Consider the following 19,806-nt stretch of genomic DNA (forward strand, 5'->3'; position numbering starts at 1 on the left):
GCAGCACGATACCAGGTAATATATCGTGCCCATACACGGCAAAATATAGCACCTATATCGTGCCGATGGGTCGGATCGGCACATATATCGTGCCGTGTATGGCCACCTTAAGTCAGAAATCAGACTGTGCTGCGACACTTGTATATCTGTGTGCATCTGAGTCTGTATATGAAGAACAACAGAACTTGGAATGAGAAAAGCTGCGTCCGCGTTTCCGTTAAAGAAAGCTGCAAAAAAGCCGCCCAGCGCTTGCAGTCTCTCACGGGATCTGGCATGTTAAGAGGGTCTTTTTGGCTGGACTGCAGCAAAGATGTGTAAGGATACATCTGTATATCAGAACTGCTTTCTGAGGAACATAAGATGGGTTCTACTCTGCGTACAGTCAGCAGATGGCAGTACAAGATGACTAGAAAAACATCACTCAAAATATCCGCACAAAATCTGCACATGCAAACATAGCAGATGTGAAAAATTATACAATATCTTCCCCTCAACAAGACACATCTTACAATCCCATTACTGTAAATATTTATTTTAATTGCACTGATAGTGTACATTGGGTCTTTAACACATCTCTTCATTGTTATAATAAGCAAAACCACATCCACAGAGCCAATAATAGGTTCTTGTTTCCATGGAGCACGTTAGAAGAGACACTCTACACAGAATTAAGTGTCATGTAGGAAAATACCTTCAGAACAACATATATTCTATACCCTTTGTGTTGTTATATTCAATTCCAGGGAAGCAACAATTTGTCCTTGGTAATTTTGTGTCACAGAAGTGAATTTCAGCTCTATAACATTGGTCATATGATGTGTAGAAATGAGTGGTCTTTGCAAGAAAGACAGCAATCTGCAATGCAACAGGTCATGTTTTGTGGATTACTTTAATCACGCACAGGTGAGTTAATCTATGTTACTGGGTCAGTAAGTACCTCACCTTCTTCCACAGACTCAAAACGTGATCTGTTGGGAAAACTTTGACGGTTGAGGTTAAGGGATGCAATCGGGAAACCGGCTGATGTGATCCCGACAGCCGGATTCCCGACTGCTTTATCCCGGCATGGGTTAAATGACAGACGGCCGGCAGTACTTCATACCGATTCCGAGGTTAAAGCTAAGTACACACTTATTTGATATATTGGCAGACCGTCGTATATTTGATGAATTGGGTAGTCGCATAGTCCTATCTGATGTGCTGCATATCAGATGGGACGACGCAGTGTTGTTACATTAAGCATGTAAAGATATACTGCATCGTCGTACGGCTGATCGTGTAGAGTGTACGGCGATGGGCTGTATTTATACAATGCATCGCCGCGTCACTGGGTCGGCACATCACTGAGGTGTGTATACCGCTTAAGAACCACTGCCATAGGATGTATCTCATAAATAAGAAGTTTAATATCCCATAAAAAATATACATATTGTAAGTGCACATTTTCAGACCTCATGTCAAGATGCCTGTCTCTTCTTGCTGGCAGCCGCTCTGTGGTTCAATGCACTGATCAAGTGCTCAGAGCCTCAAGCACAGCAGACTTGGCAGGAGAAGCTCCATTCTGCAACTCAAGCTCCATGTTGTGGCAGCCTGAGGATGGGGGGTTTAGAGACAACTGGAAACCCCACCAGCGTTTGCCTATTTTAGTATGTGTTGTTTAAATTATTCTTGGCTACCTCCTATGGTTTCTCAAGTCCAAGACATCTGGGGGCATATTCATTTGGGGGTGAGAAAAGCAAAAATCCCACACCTGCAAGGTATTTCCTGCAGGTGTGAGATTTTTGCTATTCAATCAGGTGCTGGGTTTTTTAGATTTTGAGCGCCGCTAGGTTTTTTTCCTCGCACCTCCACAGCAGGTCAGATTTTTCCTAAAATTGTTAATTTTAGAAAATAACAGCGGGACTTGCTCTGAGATCCCAGCGACAACCCTTGAGGACTAATTAAGCAATTGAAGTTTCCAATTAGCTTAATTAGTCCTTAATTACTCACGTTCCGAAGCGGTATCTTCTCCTCCACCGTCGAGACCCGGTCTCCTGCAGCAGTGGTGTGTATGACTAGTGTGTGTGTGTGTGAGTGTTTGTAAGTGTGTGTGTGTGAGTGACTCCCGTTGTGTCCCATCCTCCCCTCTCTGTAACGGGCGCTGGGAAAACTACATCTCCCAGCAGCCCTTGCTCCTCCCACCCGCCCCGGGAGTCCCCCACCAGCCCCCTTCCCAGTTACAGGATGGAGGGGAGGCCACCGGGAGCTGCGGAGACCATCTGAGACCCTTAGGCAGGTAAGTGTCTTTTTTTTTCTTTTATGCGGCACGGGGGTTTTCACAGCTGAAAACCCCGCGACCACTTTTTTTTTTAATGGATATCGCGGGCATCGGTAGTGCACATACCCGCGGTAATCCATACCTTGCTAAACCTCGCACCAAATTGAATATGCCCCCTGGAGACTTCAGTTGTATCCTATCTCTATTATTTCAGACTACAGCACAATCCAAAGCCCATTCAACTGAGGAGAACTTCCTTGTGATTACCAACTCTCCATGCAAGGTCAGGGAGTCCTTGTAGTGCAGGGAGCAATGGCTCAGGTACCGCCAGTTCCTCATACCCTATAGATACGTCCTCTTGCATCTTTGCCGCTTGTACGGCAAGTCGCGTGCCTGTGAACAGGTACACGCGCTGCGTTTGCACCTGTGACTCCAAAGTATTTCATGGTGAATTAAGTGCACGGTATGGCGTACTGTTGAGCATAGTGGCCGCTGCGCACGTTTGCAGCGCAAGCAGCAAAGATGCAAGAGGACACATCTGTAGCAATGTTTCTCCGTTCTCCTGACTCAACTGGAGACAGATTGAAGTGTCAGGACCCTCTCATTCAGGAAATGCTGATTTGTTTTTAAGTCGATTACAAACAAGGTGCCAAACAGAAGCATCAGATAGACAACTTACTGCCCCACTAAGACAATTTCCCCAGAGAATAGTCCTTACACTGTGCATATACCCTGGACTTCTGCCATGCTAAGCATTCCGGTAAAGGCTCCCAATGATATCATATAGAGTAGCTCACCCATAAGTTTATGGAAGGGTTAGATACAATCTGGGGGAATGGGAGAGCAGTATAATGCTTCCCCCACAGAATAGGTACAAAACCAGATTTGTCCTAGGAAAAGGGGTCAAAAAATCAACATTTGTAATCAAAAGGGAAGTCCGTGCTGACTACAGTACTTAAACTAATACTGACATTGGAACAGCATGCAGATATCCAGACTGCTGAAGTAGCCAGTGCTATTGTGCAGGGTCTACTATCTACATCCAAACCAGTTGTCCATAATTGCAGATGGGTAGATGGATGGCTGACAAAACCACTTGCACAACACTGTACAACAAATACTTTTCATTTGTTTCCTTTCTAAAAAATAGTCATACTTTACTGATTTGAGGTCAAGAAAAACAAATATGACTTCAGAATGTTTATATTTGAGCTACACTACGTGAACAGAAAACTAAACAAAATACAGCAAACAAAAAAATTAAACTAAATACAGCAAACAAAGTCCTCTCAATTAGTTGCCTATTCATGAGAGCACTTTCTCTTTGCTTGTCGCTTGTACTCCTCTTCTGGGGCATCTCACTGCCCAACAGTAGTCAGCAAGCATAGACGTGTTCCACCTACCCTTATATCTTCCTTCCATTGCTGACATGTCTTGGTGGAATTTCTCACCGTGCTCGTAGCTCACTGCACCGCAGTTCTCAGGGAAGATCCAGATGAGAGCCCAGAAAGTGGATTTTGAGTGACATGTTGCAGCCTAATTGATGACATTTTTCTAGAAAGTTGTTCACAATTTCAACATAGTTTCCAGCTCTTCTGTTACCCAAGAAGCCATACACAACACCTTTAAAGGAGGGCTCGGTCCATAAATTTGTCAACTTCTTAAGGATGAAAACTTTGACCAACAAAGATCCATTCCTCAACTTTAGCATCACTCAGAAGTGGAAACTTTCCTCTCAGGTACATGAAAGCTTCTCCATCTTTGTTCATCCCATTTAAAGTTCTTCATAAGTCCGAGTTTGATGTGTAAATGGGGCAAAATAATTTTGCTTCGATCAACCAGAGGACTGTGATGGACAAAACATGGCCTACAACGACTCCACGGCCTACAACGACTCAGCATTCCTGCATTCAGGTTTTCCAACCTATATATTCTCTAGACGCCAAAATTCCCTAGCATTTAAAAAAAATACCCCTACATCATAAATGGGCTATATCCCGGAAACTGAGAGCTAACAGAGTTTTAAATGTTATATTCATTCTTCCCATGCTGAAATCAATTAGAAGTAACTATTTTCACAGCGGAAACAATTTTACTGTTGTGCAGTGTAATCAGAACACTTATTATTTGGCCTATCAGTATAAAGGTGCCCATACACGGGGCGAGTTGTACCAGATCCAATCTCGCATACGATTACCTTGAAAATTCTTCCCTTGACATTCTGTACGATTTGTATTTAGAAAAGGTACGATTGTACAAATTACCATATGATCCAATGTATTAAGATGTGTCACATCTTACTGACCTGTCAAAATCCTTCTGCAAAACCATCTGATCTATGATTACGGGGACGCACATCGGCATCGTAATTGTCTAGACAATGCCATTTTTTACTCCATTGGTCATTACGATCAGTCAAAAATGGCCATATCATGTGAAAAATTGCCCCGTGTATGACAAAGGCAGAATTAGCAATGAAATTAATGGCCTGACAAGTACGGTCCCTTTCCGAAGGGAACAGAGGATGGGGTACTATTTAGGATATGGGCGAGGATTTCAATCCCTGAATATATGCTTTTCCAGTTTCAAATCCAGCAGCTAAACTATTTTGTAGCTCCCCAAAGCCCACTTATTTCCACTTAGTATACCAATTCACCCCGTCAACCAATACAGCTTTGCATTTACATGGTAAGGATGCCAGTATAACTGACAGCTGAAAAGCTAGATTACATTGTTATTCCAGCAATTTGTTTTCTCCTTGACCAGTGTGCTGACAATTTGTTGGATCCCATTTCTGTCTTACTGAGAAGGGACACAAAGTCACCATTGAAAACGGCAGCTCTGTTTACCTAAAGTGAACCATTTAGGTTTTAGGACATATCAGATGGTGAATGCTTCCTATCAATACAAAAAATAAATAAATAAAACAAAAACAATCTAAGCAACTCTCCATGTCCCAAGTTCTGCCACTGCCTCCCAGGTGAGAATCTCTACAGCACAGGTCAGCTATTGCTGCCAGGGGACTTTGAGCAATCCTTCAACTGACTCATATGAACACCCCAGAATCTCTACACTGAAATAAAAAAAAATAATAAAAAAAAAAACTTAAGCAGCTTTCACATCCTGAAAACAAGGAACTTTGTTGTGCACCATCCCCATCTGATGGGGTTCATCTTTATGTGGTAGATGGGCTCATATATTTTGTCAAATATGCACTAAGAACCTCATTAATATTTCATATTAGTTTCAGAGTTTATTATATCTGGTTTGGCTATCAGTTTTCTTCTTGCTTATAGTGTGCACAAGCGTCTTTTCATGCACGGCACTACAATTCTCAGCAATATCTTTTTTTATTTTGTTTAGAATTAGGGTGTGCAGTCCAAGTCCTTTCTCTTCTATGGATCTTCTAACTACAGTACACCTTTTATTCTATACTGTAATGACATTCTTAAGGTGGTACTTGTACAGAGACAGACACTGCCCCAACTACATGACTGAGCAACTTTTGGATTCCTGCCTTGTCTTAGTACTGTTGTTGCAATTGTTTAGGTTCCTCAGCATTTCTTGCAGTACTGAATTAAAGACAGATGGTTGCCGAGAGCCACCCACTCACGGTGGGCCCACAACCAATGCTCCAATGGTAAATGTTATGGCTGCCTAAAGAGGGAGTGGCTCCCGCAAACCTTAATCTGGCCCTAGTGTCTAGTTCCTTCCTAGTTCCATAATTCTAATTTGTTAAAAACAGAACCACCACACATGTCCCATGCCAGACTGCCCAAACTCCATGTCTTCTGGAAATATTACTCTCACCAGGTGTCCAGGGATAAATCTAGCAATTTACACCATTTCTTTTCTTTTATTCAGCGCTGATTTCTATCACTTCCATTAACCCTTACATTTTAGTATCATTCCTTACTCTTCTATCCTTCTGATGTCACGGTCATTATTGCTAGGAATGCCTATATTTGTTATCTTACTGTGATTTAAGCTCATGAAAGACAAGGTTCCAACAATACCAGAGGGTCTTACACCACTGAAAAACTGCTGTCCGACTCTAAGATCACTTGTCACCTACATGCATTTTCAAATGTCATTCTGTTTTGACTAATACATTATGGCATTGCATCTTCTAGTTACTGTAACAAAGACGATGAAGTGCGGGAAGATGGGGCTTTAATAGTAATTTACAACTGGGACACTATTTACTTTATACAGCACATTTCATTTAACAGCCATTCGAAATAATGATCTGTGGCATTTAGTCTTAGCTATGCAATCGCTTCAAATATTAACCCAGCTAGTGAAGCAACACAGATATATTTTAAATGACTGGATTAGTAGAGAGCAGGGGATCATTTCCATCAGATACTGGCAACCAGAAGCACGGTATTATTTTCCTCTGCATGCGGAGAAGATGCTATGGGAAATGAAGAGAACCCATGCCAAACTAAGCAAAGGATTGCAGTGTGTTTTACTATAAGGCTGATACAGAGGCGCTGAACAATAGCAGCTGCCTCCGCCTGCAGATCTGTGGATGGAAACCCTGTAGCAGCAGTAATAACTCAGTAATCGGAATCGCTCTGGTGCCATGAAAATGAATCACTGAACTCTGGAATGTTGCAATTCTCAAAACAGATGTTCGCACAACCACGTGGGAGATCTGGTCTGTATTGTATGGCGATTGTGAGCTTTAACATGATGGGGATGATGCCATTAGGGTATTAAGGCACCTATACAGAACAAGTCATACGTTTCTCTACATTAGCTTCATTACACACAATCAACCACCACGATCTTAACAATCAGCACCCATCAACAGATGGTCTACAGTGCCCAACTTTCACAGAGGGTACACTGAGTTTCTGCCAATTGGAACAAAGCAACTTTTTGTCAATTTTTACCAATGCAAGTGTTGCCGAGATGAATGGATTTAAGTCCGGTATTAAAGACATAATAGCAGTGGGTCATGTACTGTGACAGAGCATTAAATATACGAAATTTTCCTTTCCACCCTGCACCCAACTAATATACCACTAAGGGGCGCTGTTCTATAGGAGTATGTAGTAATGACCATCATTCCAGGGCTGATGTGGCAGATCAAATTCCTGTTCATAAGCACAAAGGCGCAAACAGTGTTATCTACACAAAAGGACTTATCCTACCAAACAACTAACTGTAAAAGATATTGGTAATTGACATGACTGTTATTAGTCACAACTCATATGCCTCTCTCTAATGTCTAGTGCTAACATGTTTTCTAACAATATTAGGAATTACACTGTTTAATTTCACTAATAAATCTCTTATGAAAGCAAGTTTTAGTAGACGGGTTTTAGTGACTACACAATCTAATCACTACACATAATGGTTTAGAGTTGGGTACAGATCCAGCTACTGGGTGCAAAATCTTTACCTGGGGTAAAAGGGAGAGAAACCTAAAATTTACAATCTAAATAAGAGTTGTGAGGGTGGTGTAGCAAAGGCTAACTCTAGACCACAGAGTACAAATAGAGCTGACCAGTAGGTTTGTGCAGTGTTCTGCAGCATGTAGTACAGTATATGCAGTCATACAAAATAGTGGGTGATCAGCTGAACATTATGTTACTGTGCAACATTTTCAGTCAACTTGTTAGACAATAGTTCTTCATTCACTTATGAATATAGCTTTGTGGAAAACACATAAAACATGGTCTCTGCCAATAATACGACCATCACTGCTGCAATGGACTAAGGGCCTGATTCACTAGCAATCGCAACTGCGATTACGCACGCAGTCTCACTACGATAGTATGCAAATTCATTGCAATCGCTATGCTGTCGCAGCATAACATAAGGACGCTCACTTTACCTTACACATATCCGTAATGTTTATCAAGACTGCGAAACCATCGGTACAATCGAGTACCATCGCAGCCTCACTCACACTTGCACAAGCTCTGACCTTACTCAGAAATTGCTAACTTCATTGCACGCTATGAGTGCTCAGGCTGCGTATGGCATCGCATCGGCAAATTTATGCATCCCCTGTAACAGCGTTGAAACGCACTGGTACGCCTGTGTTTCAATGACCACCTCCCTCCCCCATCACCACCCCCAAACGGTATTTCCTGTCAATCACCCTGCGATGGGTCTGCGTAGTCACTGCAATCATTGTCCCACTGCCATGCATACGCAGAACTCAACAATCGGCCGATTGCGTGCGTAATCGCAGTTGCGATAGGTAGTGAATCAGGCCCGAAGTCATCTTACGTCAACTTAAACTAACCATACCTTGCATTTCTGGACCTTGGCATCATGGAGGACAACATGGTAATGCCAATAGTTCTGCGGTGAAACTGCTTGAATTTTTGCACTTGGTGCCAACAGAGCTTGTAAAGTGTTCTCAGGAACGCCTTGGTCAATGGCATCATTGATTATGCTGATGGCAATAATTCCTAAAAGGCAAAATAGTGGAATACTAAACAAAGCCGAAAACCTTAATAAACTAAGTACAACCAAGCAATAATCTGAACAATGTTATAGCGGAAAAATTGCTGAAATCTAAGATTGGTACAAACCAAAAATGACTTAATGTAATAAAAATATGTCTTGGCTAATGCGCAAATGGTTAGCGAGTAGTACAAATACTATTTTCTTTAACAAGCAGAGGTTCACAAGCCACATACTGTCTTCAGTTACAAGGGTGATCTATCCCATCCAGCACAAAGGAATTCCATCTTAATAACACGTCCTAAGTTTTAGCTTGAATACGGACCACTGTGACTTGTGGCTGCTGTACATTAGACAAGATATACAGAGATGTTCATAATTTACCCTTTTTTGTGTGCACTGGAATGGGAGATCTAGAATGTACGCACTCGCTCAGACCTATAGAAATCACCTCTAGGTGCCATGAGGTTTGTCCAGCCCCCATATAGATTATGTAATCGATATGTGTAAAATTCACACATATATGTAAAAGACCATTAATTTATCACTTCCCCAATATCAGATATTTAATCCTATAAAATGGTTCCTTCAAAAGACTTACTGACATGAAATGTGTTGGGCATAGGAGAACAGTCCTTCCGTTCCGAACAAAGTTTTATCTTAGATCGTTCTCAAAAGTTGAAATCATGGCCACATTTATCTACTTGTTCTTATTTACTAAGCTCTGATTTTTAAAACAGGGCATTTCCTAGACATGACAATAACTTTGTTTTAGAATGTATAACTGTATAAGCGGCTAATATATAATGCCAAACGATGATTTAGGGAATCAAAGACTTACGTTCATTTTCCTCTTGGACGTCACTGTTGACTACATCAATGTAGTTCTGAATCTCAGTCCAACTTAAATAGCTCTGACCTTGAGCTGCAGCTTCCTTCTTACTGGATACCAGTGCGCTAATATAGCTGGAAACAAAATAAATAAATTACTTATGTCCCATTTTAATATTCCACAGGGGTTTACAGGATGACTATTAGTGGCTGAGGTCAAAGCACATTCATGGAAAATGAAATACCTCAATAATTAATACAAGCCACTGCTGTACATGCACTTTGCTGAAGGACAGGATACACTGTACACATGATTGATGCCACTAATACAGGTTGAGTCTCCCATATCCAAATATTCCGAAATACGGAATATTTTTAGCATGACTGAGAAAGTGACACCTTTGCTTTCGGATGGTTCAATGTACACAAACTTTGTTTAAAGCACAAAGTATTAAAAATATTGTATAAAATAACCTTCAGGCTGTGTGTATAAGATGTATATGAAACATAAATTAATTTCATATACCGTACATACTCGAGTATAAGCCGAGTTTTTCAGCACAAAAAATGTGCTGAAAAAGTAGCCCCTCGGCTTATACTCGAGTCAAGTGTAGCGCTGACCGGACGGAGTTCGGTCAGCGCTACACACTGCCAAGCACACAGCCGCCGGAGCCGGCAGCTGCGTGTTTGGTGTAATCAGCAGCCGCTGAGAGTCTGTCAGACTCTCAGCGGCTGCTGCTGCTCCCACTGCGGGAGCCATCTTCCGGCTCCCGCAGTGGGTGATGGGAGACACGTCGTCATGACGATGTCTCTCCCATGCAAAGCGGCCAGCGGCGGGAGTGGAGGAGCGGACAGCGGCGGGACCAGGAGCGGGAGTTTAAGTGTTTATTTTTTTTTATTCTTTTCACGTCTCTCTCTACTAGGGGGGGGGGGGGGAACTACAGGGGGCACTACCAGGGGGCGATGACTACAGGGGGCACTACCAGGGCGCATTTTCAGGGGGCACTACCAGGGGGCGATTACTACAGGGGGCACTACCAAGGGGCATTATCAGGGGGTGATTACTACAGGGGGCACTAAAAGGGGGGATTACCACTGGGGGAACTACAAGGGGGGGATTACTACAGGGGGCACTACCAGGGGGGGATTACTACTGGGGGTACTACCAGGGGGGATTACTACTGGAGGCACTGAAAGGGGGGATTACCACTGGGGGCACTACCAGGAGGGATTACTACTGGGGGCACTACCAGGAGGGATTACTACTGGGGGCACAACCAGGGGGAATTACTACTGGGGGCACTACCAGCTGCTGCCATTTCCCACACTAGGCTTATACTCGAGTCAGTAAGTTTTCCCAGTTTTTTGGGGTAAAAGTAGGTACCTCGGCTTATATTCGGGTCGACTTATACTCGAGTATATACGGTAAGTACACAAACTTTTTTTGATGCATAAAATTATTAAAAATATAATATAAAATGACCTTCAGGCTATGTGTATAAGGTGTATATTAAACATAAATGCATCCTATGTTTAGATTTGGGTTTCATTACCAAGATATTTCATTATTTTATGCAAATATTCCAAAATACGGAATATTCCGATATCCAAAATACCCCTGGTCCCAAGCATTTTGGATATGGGAGACTCAACCTGTACCATGACTCAATGATGTGACCTGGCATACAAACCCCTCACTTACAAGGCTCTAGTTGGGAATTGCTGCTCGCATTATTTATTTAATCAGATTCCTTTGGATTCCTAAAATCTGTAGTATGTCAGGAAACCATCTGAGCAAAGTGGCAGATATTCCCTGAGGCTGAGGAACACCATACATGAAACAGAACATGAGACAACATGTTCACTATGTGAATGAGCCTAGCAATGGTTCCACCAATTCCTGACTGTTTGCTGATTTTCCATTCATTTCTTACATTTCTCCTGATCTGCCACAATGGCAGCACTCAGTGGGGGTTTTGTTTGGCCTGACCAAATCCATGATAAGTAAGGTTTTTTTCGGCGATCACTGCCACGAAAGTACATTGGATCAGCGAGCAGGGTCTTCTACCCTTTGTTTTCTCTCAATACTTATACCAACTGCACAATGTAAATATGTATTTATGTGAAATGATCTACTTTTTTTGTAGCAGTCAGTATTTATGTACCTTAGGACATATATATTAAAGCTGTTTATGCAAAAAAATGCCATTTTAAAAGGTTTTTTTCACATTTTTATTTTTTCCGCCAGATGTGTTAGATGTGTTATCGGAGTTTTGATGCAAAACTTTGTTGCATTATTTTGTTGCAAAAGTTGCAGAACCATAGAAATTAATTGCGTTGCGTTGCGTTGCGTTATCATATGTATCAAAATCGCCTCACAGATTCTGTAATTCTCGGCATGATCTGAAGGCATAATTTGGAACAGGAGTGGGTTTTTTGTAATCTCATCCAGTAATGTTAATGTAATAAATTTTTTCTTTTAAAATACACACACCAAAGGCCAGGACACTTGAACTAGTGCTTACACCAATTCTGCCAAGCTTAGCGCATGCGCAGTAATCACACTGTTACGGCATTTGCCTGAAGTCAGATGCGATAAAAGACGCGGAAAAATTCCAGGAAAAGTTCACAAAAGCAAGTTTATTGCATTTTTATTTAAGTCAGCTCAATATTGATAGATATGGCGAAGATAATCTAATGCAGAGACGCAATAACAGCCGTCAAAAGTCTGAAAATTCCAGGTCTCTTTTACGAATAATGATACATATGCCCCATATTGTCAGTTGTGGTCCCACTGAACGGCGCTACAGAATCCTTGTGGCACTTTATAAATAAAATCATTTACATATTGGAAAATAATTTTTTGTTTTATTTGAATTTGCACTAGATCTGCCTGGTACAAAACTTCTTATAATGGATGGTCCACTAGACAATTTAAGCTGGATACACATTATACTATATGTTGTCTGATCCCGCGGATTGGAGCGACATATCGGGTACATAGTCTAGGGTTTACCCATGACATGCGTGCTCCCGCGGGTCATAAGTCACATTCCTCGTCGGCCCTACTGCAGGGCCAACGGGGGATAACACCGGTAACGATGCCATGCTACAGAATGCAGCATGGCGTGTTCCTCCCCCCCGTCGGACCCGGCAAAGGCAAGTGTTTATGCACATGCCGCATGCAGGGTCCCGCCGCCCGCGACATCGGGCTGGGTAACATCTGATGTGTACCCAGCTTTACAGTATCTAAAGGAATTATTCAACTGAAATACTTTTTAACCACCACTCCCAATACCTGTACAATTGGTGTCCCTACCCTGGGTTTATTATTCTTCTGTGCTGAACTTTTGCAAATAAACACCCAGGGGCGGATTCTGAGCTGTGAGCAAATTAAAAAAAACAGCAATTGGTAAAACTATGCTGTGCTCAGATGGGGCAAATGTAAAATGTGCAGAGGTCTAGATCGGACTCAAACTCAAACCCAGAGTACTCCTGCACATGGAGTTTTTGTGATACATTTTTATAAAGACATCTCCTTAATTGTAAATTACCTTTAAAAGGAAAACATTTGTTACACTATCTTGCTTACATGTTTATTATACATGTGCAAAGCCATTATTGCGCAAAGCCAGGGGCAGAAGTAGAGATGAGCGGTTCGGATTCTGTGGAATCCGAACCGCTCCGAACATTGGGGATCCGAGTCCACCCGAACCCTGTTCGGGTGTTCACCGCCTGACTCGGATCCCCGTTCGGGGCCGAACGACGGCCGCCTGATGTCGGATTCTCACTAGAGAATCCGACATCAGGTCTCCTCGCGTGTAGGGCAGAGCGCAGTGATAGCGCTCTGCCCTACACAGACACACAGCCGCCAGCGGCAGCTGTGTGTTTGTTACAGCAGCCAATGAGAGTCACACAGACTCTCATTGGCTGCTGCACGGAGGGAGCCGGCTGGAGCTCACACATGAGCTCCGTCTTCCGGCTCCCTCCTCAGCGTGTGACAGAGCGGACGGCGCGGGAGCGGGGAATCAGGTAAGTTTTATTTTTTATATTTTTTTACTTGTCAAAGGTCCGGGGGCGCTACTGGGGGGGAGTCTGCTACTGGGGGGGGCTATACTACTTGGGGGGCCATACTACAGAGGGGCCTGCTACTGGGGGGGGGCTATACTACTGGGGGGGGGTCTGCACTACTGGGGGGGGGTCTGCTACTGGGGGGGGGCAATACTACTGGGGGGGCCATACTACAGAGGGGCCTGCTACTGGGGGGGGCTATACTACTGGGGGGGGGGTCTGCTACTGGGGGGGCCATACTACTGTGGGGGATCTGCACTATTGGGGGGCCATACTACAGAGGCGCCTGCTACTGGGGGGGGGCTATACTACTGGGGGGGTCTAAACTACTACTGGGGGGGGTCTGCTACTGGGCGGGGCTATACTACTGGGGGGGCCATACTACAGAGGGGCCTGCTACTGGGGGGGGCTATACTACTGGGGGGGGTCTGCTACTGGGGGGGCCATACTACTGAGGGGCCTGCTACTGGGGGGGCCATACTACTGGGGGGGCTTACTACTACTGGGGGGGGCTGCTACTGGGGCAGCCTACTACAGGGGGGGCCATAGTACAGGGGGGGCCCATACTACAGGGGGGGCTTCTACTGGGGCAGCCTACTACTGGGGGGGCCTGCTACTGGGGCAGCCTACTACTGGGGGAGCCATACTACTGGGTGGCATGCTAATGGGGGGCATACTACTGGGGGGGCCTGCTAATGGGGGGCATACTACTGGGGGGGGCCTGCTAATGGGGGCATACTACTGGGGGGCATTCTACTGGGGGCACTGCATAGTGGACCCTACTACTAAGGGGACTGCATAGGGGGCACCACTGCTGGGGGACATTGTGTAAGGGACACCGCTACTGTGGGCATTGTGTAAAAGGGTCACTACTGTGGGCATTGTGTAAAAGGGGCACTACTGTGTGTCGTAACATAAATAAGAGACACTACTTTATGGTGTAATGTGAATCAGGCCCTATGTGCGGTGTAATGCTAATAAGATGGTGCACTGTGACTCCTAGGGCCGTAGCCCACTTTGTAAACAAGTACTATGACTCTGCTGGCCGTACCCCACTGGGTGGGTGCCCTACTTTTCATTTCTGCCACTGCTGTGTGGCAATGTGTCATAGATGTGCTTTATACTGTGGTGTCTGTGTCGTTGTGCCGCTGCTTTGTCGCTTAGTAACCAGTCAGCTCACTGCAACCTTTGGCCAATAATGTTGAAAACAATATTATAAGCTGTGATATGGTCTAAATTGACTGGAAATTAATGTTATTGAGGTTAATAATACTCTAGGAAGAAAAAAAAGACCAATTTATGTGATTTTAGCTTTTTTTGTCAATTTTTGTAAAAAAATCCAAATCCAAATCCAAAGCCAGTCACCGCAGTTTGGCAAATCCAAATCCAAAGCCGGACGACGAATTAGAACCAAATCCAAATCCGGCAAAAATGGTCCGGCGCACATCCCTAGGCAGAAGTATGGGAGACTATGGAGGAGCCTGCCGTCAGGCACCAGCACTGAGAGGGGCACCTCCTCCATTACAATATATTCACTCCACTTAGGGCTGTAAATATGGGGGATAGGGGGGCACTAAATGATAACTTGCCTCCGGGCATCTGGGATAAATTTACGTCAGTGCGCAAAGCTATTAATGTAGTTATACCCGATGAGTAGTCAGCCCCTGATGTATAATTATGTTTTACAACAGAGAGTAAGGAGGCTTGCCAGGAGTGGGCACCATGAATGACATGTAAGGGCGCACTCACAGCATCAGCCACCACGTCTATAAATACAACTTACCGCTGCATGTTGTCTTCTTCCAGATTATTGAAACTTATGGATGGACTGGCGAGCTGCGTACGGACTGCGTTTATGTCATTCGTCTCCAGAGCTTGATTCAACAATGCGACAGCAGACAGCATCTCCACAGCGATGTACAGCTCTTCCTGCATGAGGTTGTTCTGTATGCACAGTACAGGCAGGAGTTACTATAGTGTATGAATCACTGTCAAATTTAAAGTTACATAATGCAATCATGGCATTGTCAAGTATTACACTTGCAAAATAGGTGATTTAAAGAAAAGGTAAAACCATCAAATGAAGTAAAAAAACACTACACTGCTGTTATTTTCATAGTTTAGATGTCAGTTGTGAAAGGTTTATTGTGGAACCCTCCCTGTGCCCACATATTTCTGTTCTGACAATCTACTGTGTTCTGACAAACCATCTATATTCTCATATAGTGGGAGAAAGCCGTCACCATCACAGTAATGTCTCCCTGGCTGTATTGCATACAGTAACGAATGTGATTTTTATTATTTCACTTTTCACCAGACTGTTATTACATGCAGGGTTTTACACAGTCTGCATCAAGACCAAGTAGACCTAATGCCCAGTGCTTTGGTACATGATGGCATTAAATGAAAGATAATATAGATTATAAAATATTATAGCGTGTTATATCTTTTAGGTGTGTACCCACCTTAAGGCTATCTGTAGATCGACTGACCTGCTGATACATCTACACACTGAACAACTGTCATCTGCCAACTGGTCGCATCGTGCCCCCCTCCCCGCGGCCTCTGCAGCAAGTGTACAGGCGTTCGGCTGATCTCCCGCACACACAGCACGACGCCCCAATATATTTGCAGATATATCTGCCATTGGCTGTGCAGCACAGCCGACACCATATGTCTGAACTACGCCATTCACAGACCTATTGTCTGTACACAGCATTATTGTGGGGATTACAGCCTGCAGGCAAACTTACTGAGTGCATTGACCTATAGGAACCAATCAATTAGTTTAGATTGAAGTAATCCAAAATGTATACATCAAAGCTGTGCCCAATGGGCTGTCGTCAGTTATTACACTATGCAAATGTTGTGCTGTGGACTAGGCTGTGGCTAAATAATTGTTAACGAGCAAATAAAAATAGGCACTATCTGTATTCGTAAATAGCTTCAACTGACTAACCTTAAAAGGTTTCTTGAAGTTACTTCAGCCAGAAAATAAAACTCAAGTGATTCCCATGAAGGCTCAATGAATTGCTGTTCAGTCTATTTGGCAGAACACATAAGACGCCCACACCACAACTACTGATAAAGCGGATTATGAGCTGTTTTATCTCATGTAAAATGTGAGCTTGTGGGGAATCTCTTACCGCAGGATTCTGCGTCTGCAGGCTGAGGAGCTCAGTCTGGTATAGAGTCTCAGCGAACGGATGGACAGCTGGCAGATAGGCCTCGGGAAGCTGCAAAGCCGCCATGGTTTGGGAGGAATCTCCGCTACGTATCGCATTGTTTATTGTCTCCACGGCTCCTAGCACTAGATTACAGTACAGCAAAGGAAACAAAGGGTGGTCACAACATTATTACATAGGACAAGGGGATGTATACTTACCAGAGATATAACAACTCCAGAATCACAAGTAAATGATGTCCCAGGTTTCAGTAACCATGGGAGATGAAGATGGATGTCACGGATGGAGGATGACTACAATGATGTCCCATGAGAACATTTATATCACTGGACCCATGACCGCACACTTGTACACATACTATATGATAAGTCACTGTATTGTAAGATAAGGTCATATACACTATGGGTTCTATGTACTAAGCCCTTGGAGAGAGATAAAGTGGATGGAGATAAAATACCAACCAATCAGCTCCTGTCATTTTCAAACACAGGCCGGGATGTACTAAGGTCAAAAATGCGGTAAAACCCCAAAAAATTCCTTTTTACGGGGGTTTTATCGCATTTCTTATATGTACCAAACTCTGGAATGCGATACATTCCCAAATTTGGATACGGTGGGTAACATGATCTTCAGATGGCATTACCCAATAGAGGCCTATGAGCTTCTTTTCACTACGCTCCCCAAAAGGCATGCGCAGAATGACGCCAAAAGGACTTCTGGAAGTCTAACTAAGACCAACCTGGAAGTCCCTCTATCACAAAGGACAGCTCTTACCGGGAAAGCTGTCCTTTGAGACTTTCTAGGTACATACCGGAGATATCATGTACCCGATAATTGGCGGTATGTAGTACATCCCGCCCACAGAGTGTAAAGTGACAATTAGGAGCTGATTGGTTGGTACTTTATCTTCATCCACTGTGTCTCTCTCCAAGGCTTAGTACATCAGTTTGCATGAATTTTTCAGTGATCCAGAAGGGTCCAACATCAGGTCAGACCAGCGGTACTAAGTGATCACGCTGCACAAACAGTGGGCTGGTATGTCCTGCTGGCTAACAATATATCACCATCCAACCATTGACTGACCTTCCATCTAGCCCCTGTGAACGCACTGCGCTGAACTCAGTCAGGGAGGGAGGATAGCTTTGGTCAGGAGAGCCATATTTGGGCCCTCGGAATGCCTGCTTATCACCATTGGGTTAATGAGCTGGACAACAGCTGATTCTTACTTTTGCAGTGTATGTATAAATGAGGGATTCACCAAATGTTACATTTGGAAAAACAACAAAGCCAATCTGCAATACTATGAAAAAAAAACACTTTTGTCATTTATTTTATTTTAGAAGGGAAACAGAAAAACAAAAAACTGTTGAATGTATTGGAGGATGAGCAAGCGAATGGGTAAAAAAAAAAAAAAAAGTTATGTAGGAGTTCTAGATGTATTTGCCTGTGAGGAGCGTGTGCCTGCGGAGCTGATTTAGGGGGGTTAGTGATGCCACAAAACAATTCGACAACTAAAGGATGAGGTGCAGCTGCTCCTGTGAGCACTCCCTGCTTATGTATACAGTAGTTTAATATAGGAGAGTAAGATTATTTCATATTGTCCTATTTTTCAAATGAAGTGCTTTATTATTGGGTTATAATGATCTCAGTGTTCATTAGATACAATTGTAAATTGGGGTGGGGTGTCTACTTTGATTTATTAATTCCAGTTATATACGGTTATGTTAATAAAACTGTGCATGCTGCAAAACAGCTTAAATCAGCAGCATGGGTCAGAGCGGCTGAGCTGTGGTTTGGTTCACTCAGGTTGCTTTATGGTGCGATTTATTAATGTAGAAGTATACACTATATTAACATAAATACATTATATTGTTGTTAATAACTTAATAGTTAGACCAGCTGTTCCCAAACTTTCTTGAATCACGGTACCCTAGACTATCAGCATTTTTTTTTTTTCAAGTCACCCCTAGGCCAATGTTTCTCTTTAGGAAATTTAGCAAAAATTATTAAACTTAAGTAGTATTTATTTGTCATCCTAAAGTCAGTTCTGTGGGGGTGGCCAGGGTGTTTGTCCACATATTTTTTGATTAAAAGCCACCACCACAGGTTTTGCCCGTCACATGGACCATAAATAATTAGATTTTGCCCTGGACCACCAACACATGGCACCCCTGGAAATGCCTCAGCACCCAGTTTGGGAACAACTGAGTTAGGGGTAACAGAAGCACATTCACCTTACTGAAAGCCAGTATGCCTTATTGTATAAAGGAGGTCAAAAAAACGCTTTGCTTCTTTGGAAGGAGTGGGAAAAAAAATCACCCAATAGCAATTATTTGTGGCCACTTGTATTTACATGCCTGAACGCTTTCTAGAAATAAAGGCTTCAATATTTGGAAATAAAGACTATACAAGTTGGCAGGAGGGCGAGGCTGGCTGTACAGATATAAATTCACCGTCATGCCGATTCTTATATTATTTAGTGTTCTACATAAGCAAACTTTTTAGGAATGTAAGTTAACAGACTAGGAAAAGAAGAAAAAAAAATGGGTTGTTTGAAGGGTAACATGGAGCAAGAGATCGTTGTGTAGTCCTGGTATCAAGAGATCTGTTATAGAATTATAATTTGACCTTATTGTATTCTCAGAACAAAAAAACATATGGAATTAATGACATACAATGTATTTCTCAGACATTCACAGTCACACCTGCACCAGATAAGCAACTGATGTTAGTACATCTATGTAACAGAATATAATGCACAACACAAGCCCTTTCAGATCATCTTCATTGCCCAATGCAAATTAGAAGTCTCAACGTGACTATTAGAGAGATACATGCATGCAGACGTGACACACAGAGAGAGAATGGAACACCATGGATGAGGCAGCTGTCACTCTATGCATTTAGGCCTATAAGCTGTTAGCACTATGCGGGTTAGTGGAAACAAACTACCAATTTGGAACCCTCTTTAAAAGAAATAAAAACATTATTATGAGGATGACTTATTTCAATGTCTTGAACTTTTGTTTTTTT

At 43.1% G+C, this 19,806-nt stretch overlaps 1 protein-coding gene across 2 annotated transcripts in view; it reads right to left on the bottom strand.

The window, feature by feature from the left end:
• Positions 1-19,806, bottom strand: part of IQGAP2 (IQ motif containing GTPase activating protein 2) — a 319,379-nt gene that overhangs the window by 101,706 nt on the left and 197,867 nt on the right. For both annotated transcript variants that reach the window (XM_088443725.1, XM_088443724.1), the window contains 4 exons: positions 16,735-16,898; positions 15,372-15,532; positions 9,528-9,652; positions 8,528-8,691 (listed from right to left, as the gene is read on the bottom strand). In XM_088443725.1, coding sequence (XP_088299851.1) covers positions 8,528-8,691; positions 9,528-9,652; positions 15,372-15,532; positions 16,735-16,898 — 614 coding nt within the window. The remainder of the gene's footprint in view (positions 1-8,527; positions 8,692-9,527; positions 9,653-15,371; positions 15,533-16,734; positions 16,899-19,806) is intronic.

Source organism: Taudactylus pleione, unplaced genomic scaffold, assembly GCF_031769625.1.
Source record: "Taudactylus pleione unplaced genomic scaffold, aTauple2 ptg000333l, whole genome shotgun sequence".
In the NCBI taxonomy this organism is placed as follows: Eukaryota; Metazoa; Chordata; class Amphibia; order Anura; family Myobatrachidae; genus Taudactylus; species Taudactylus pleione.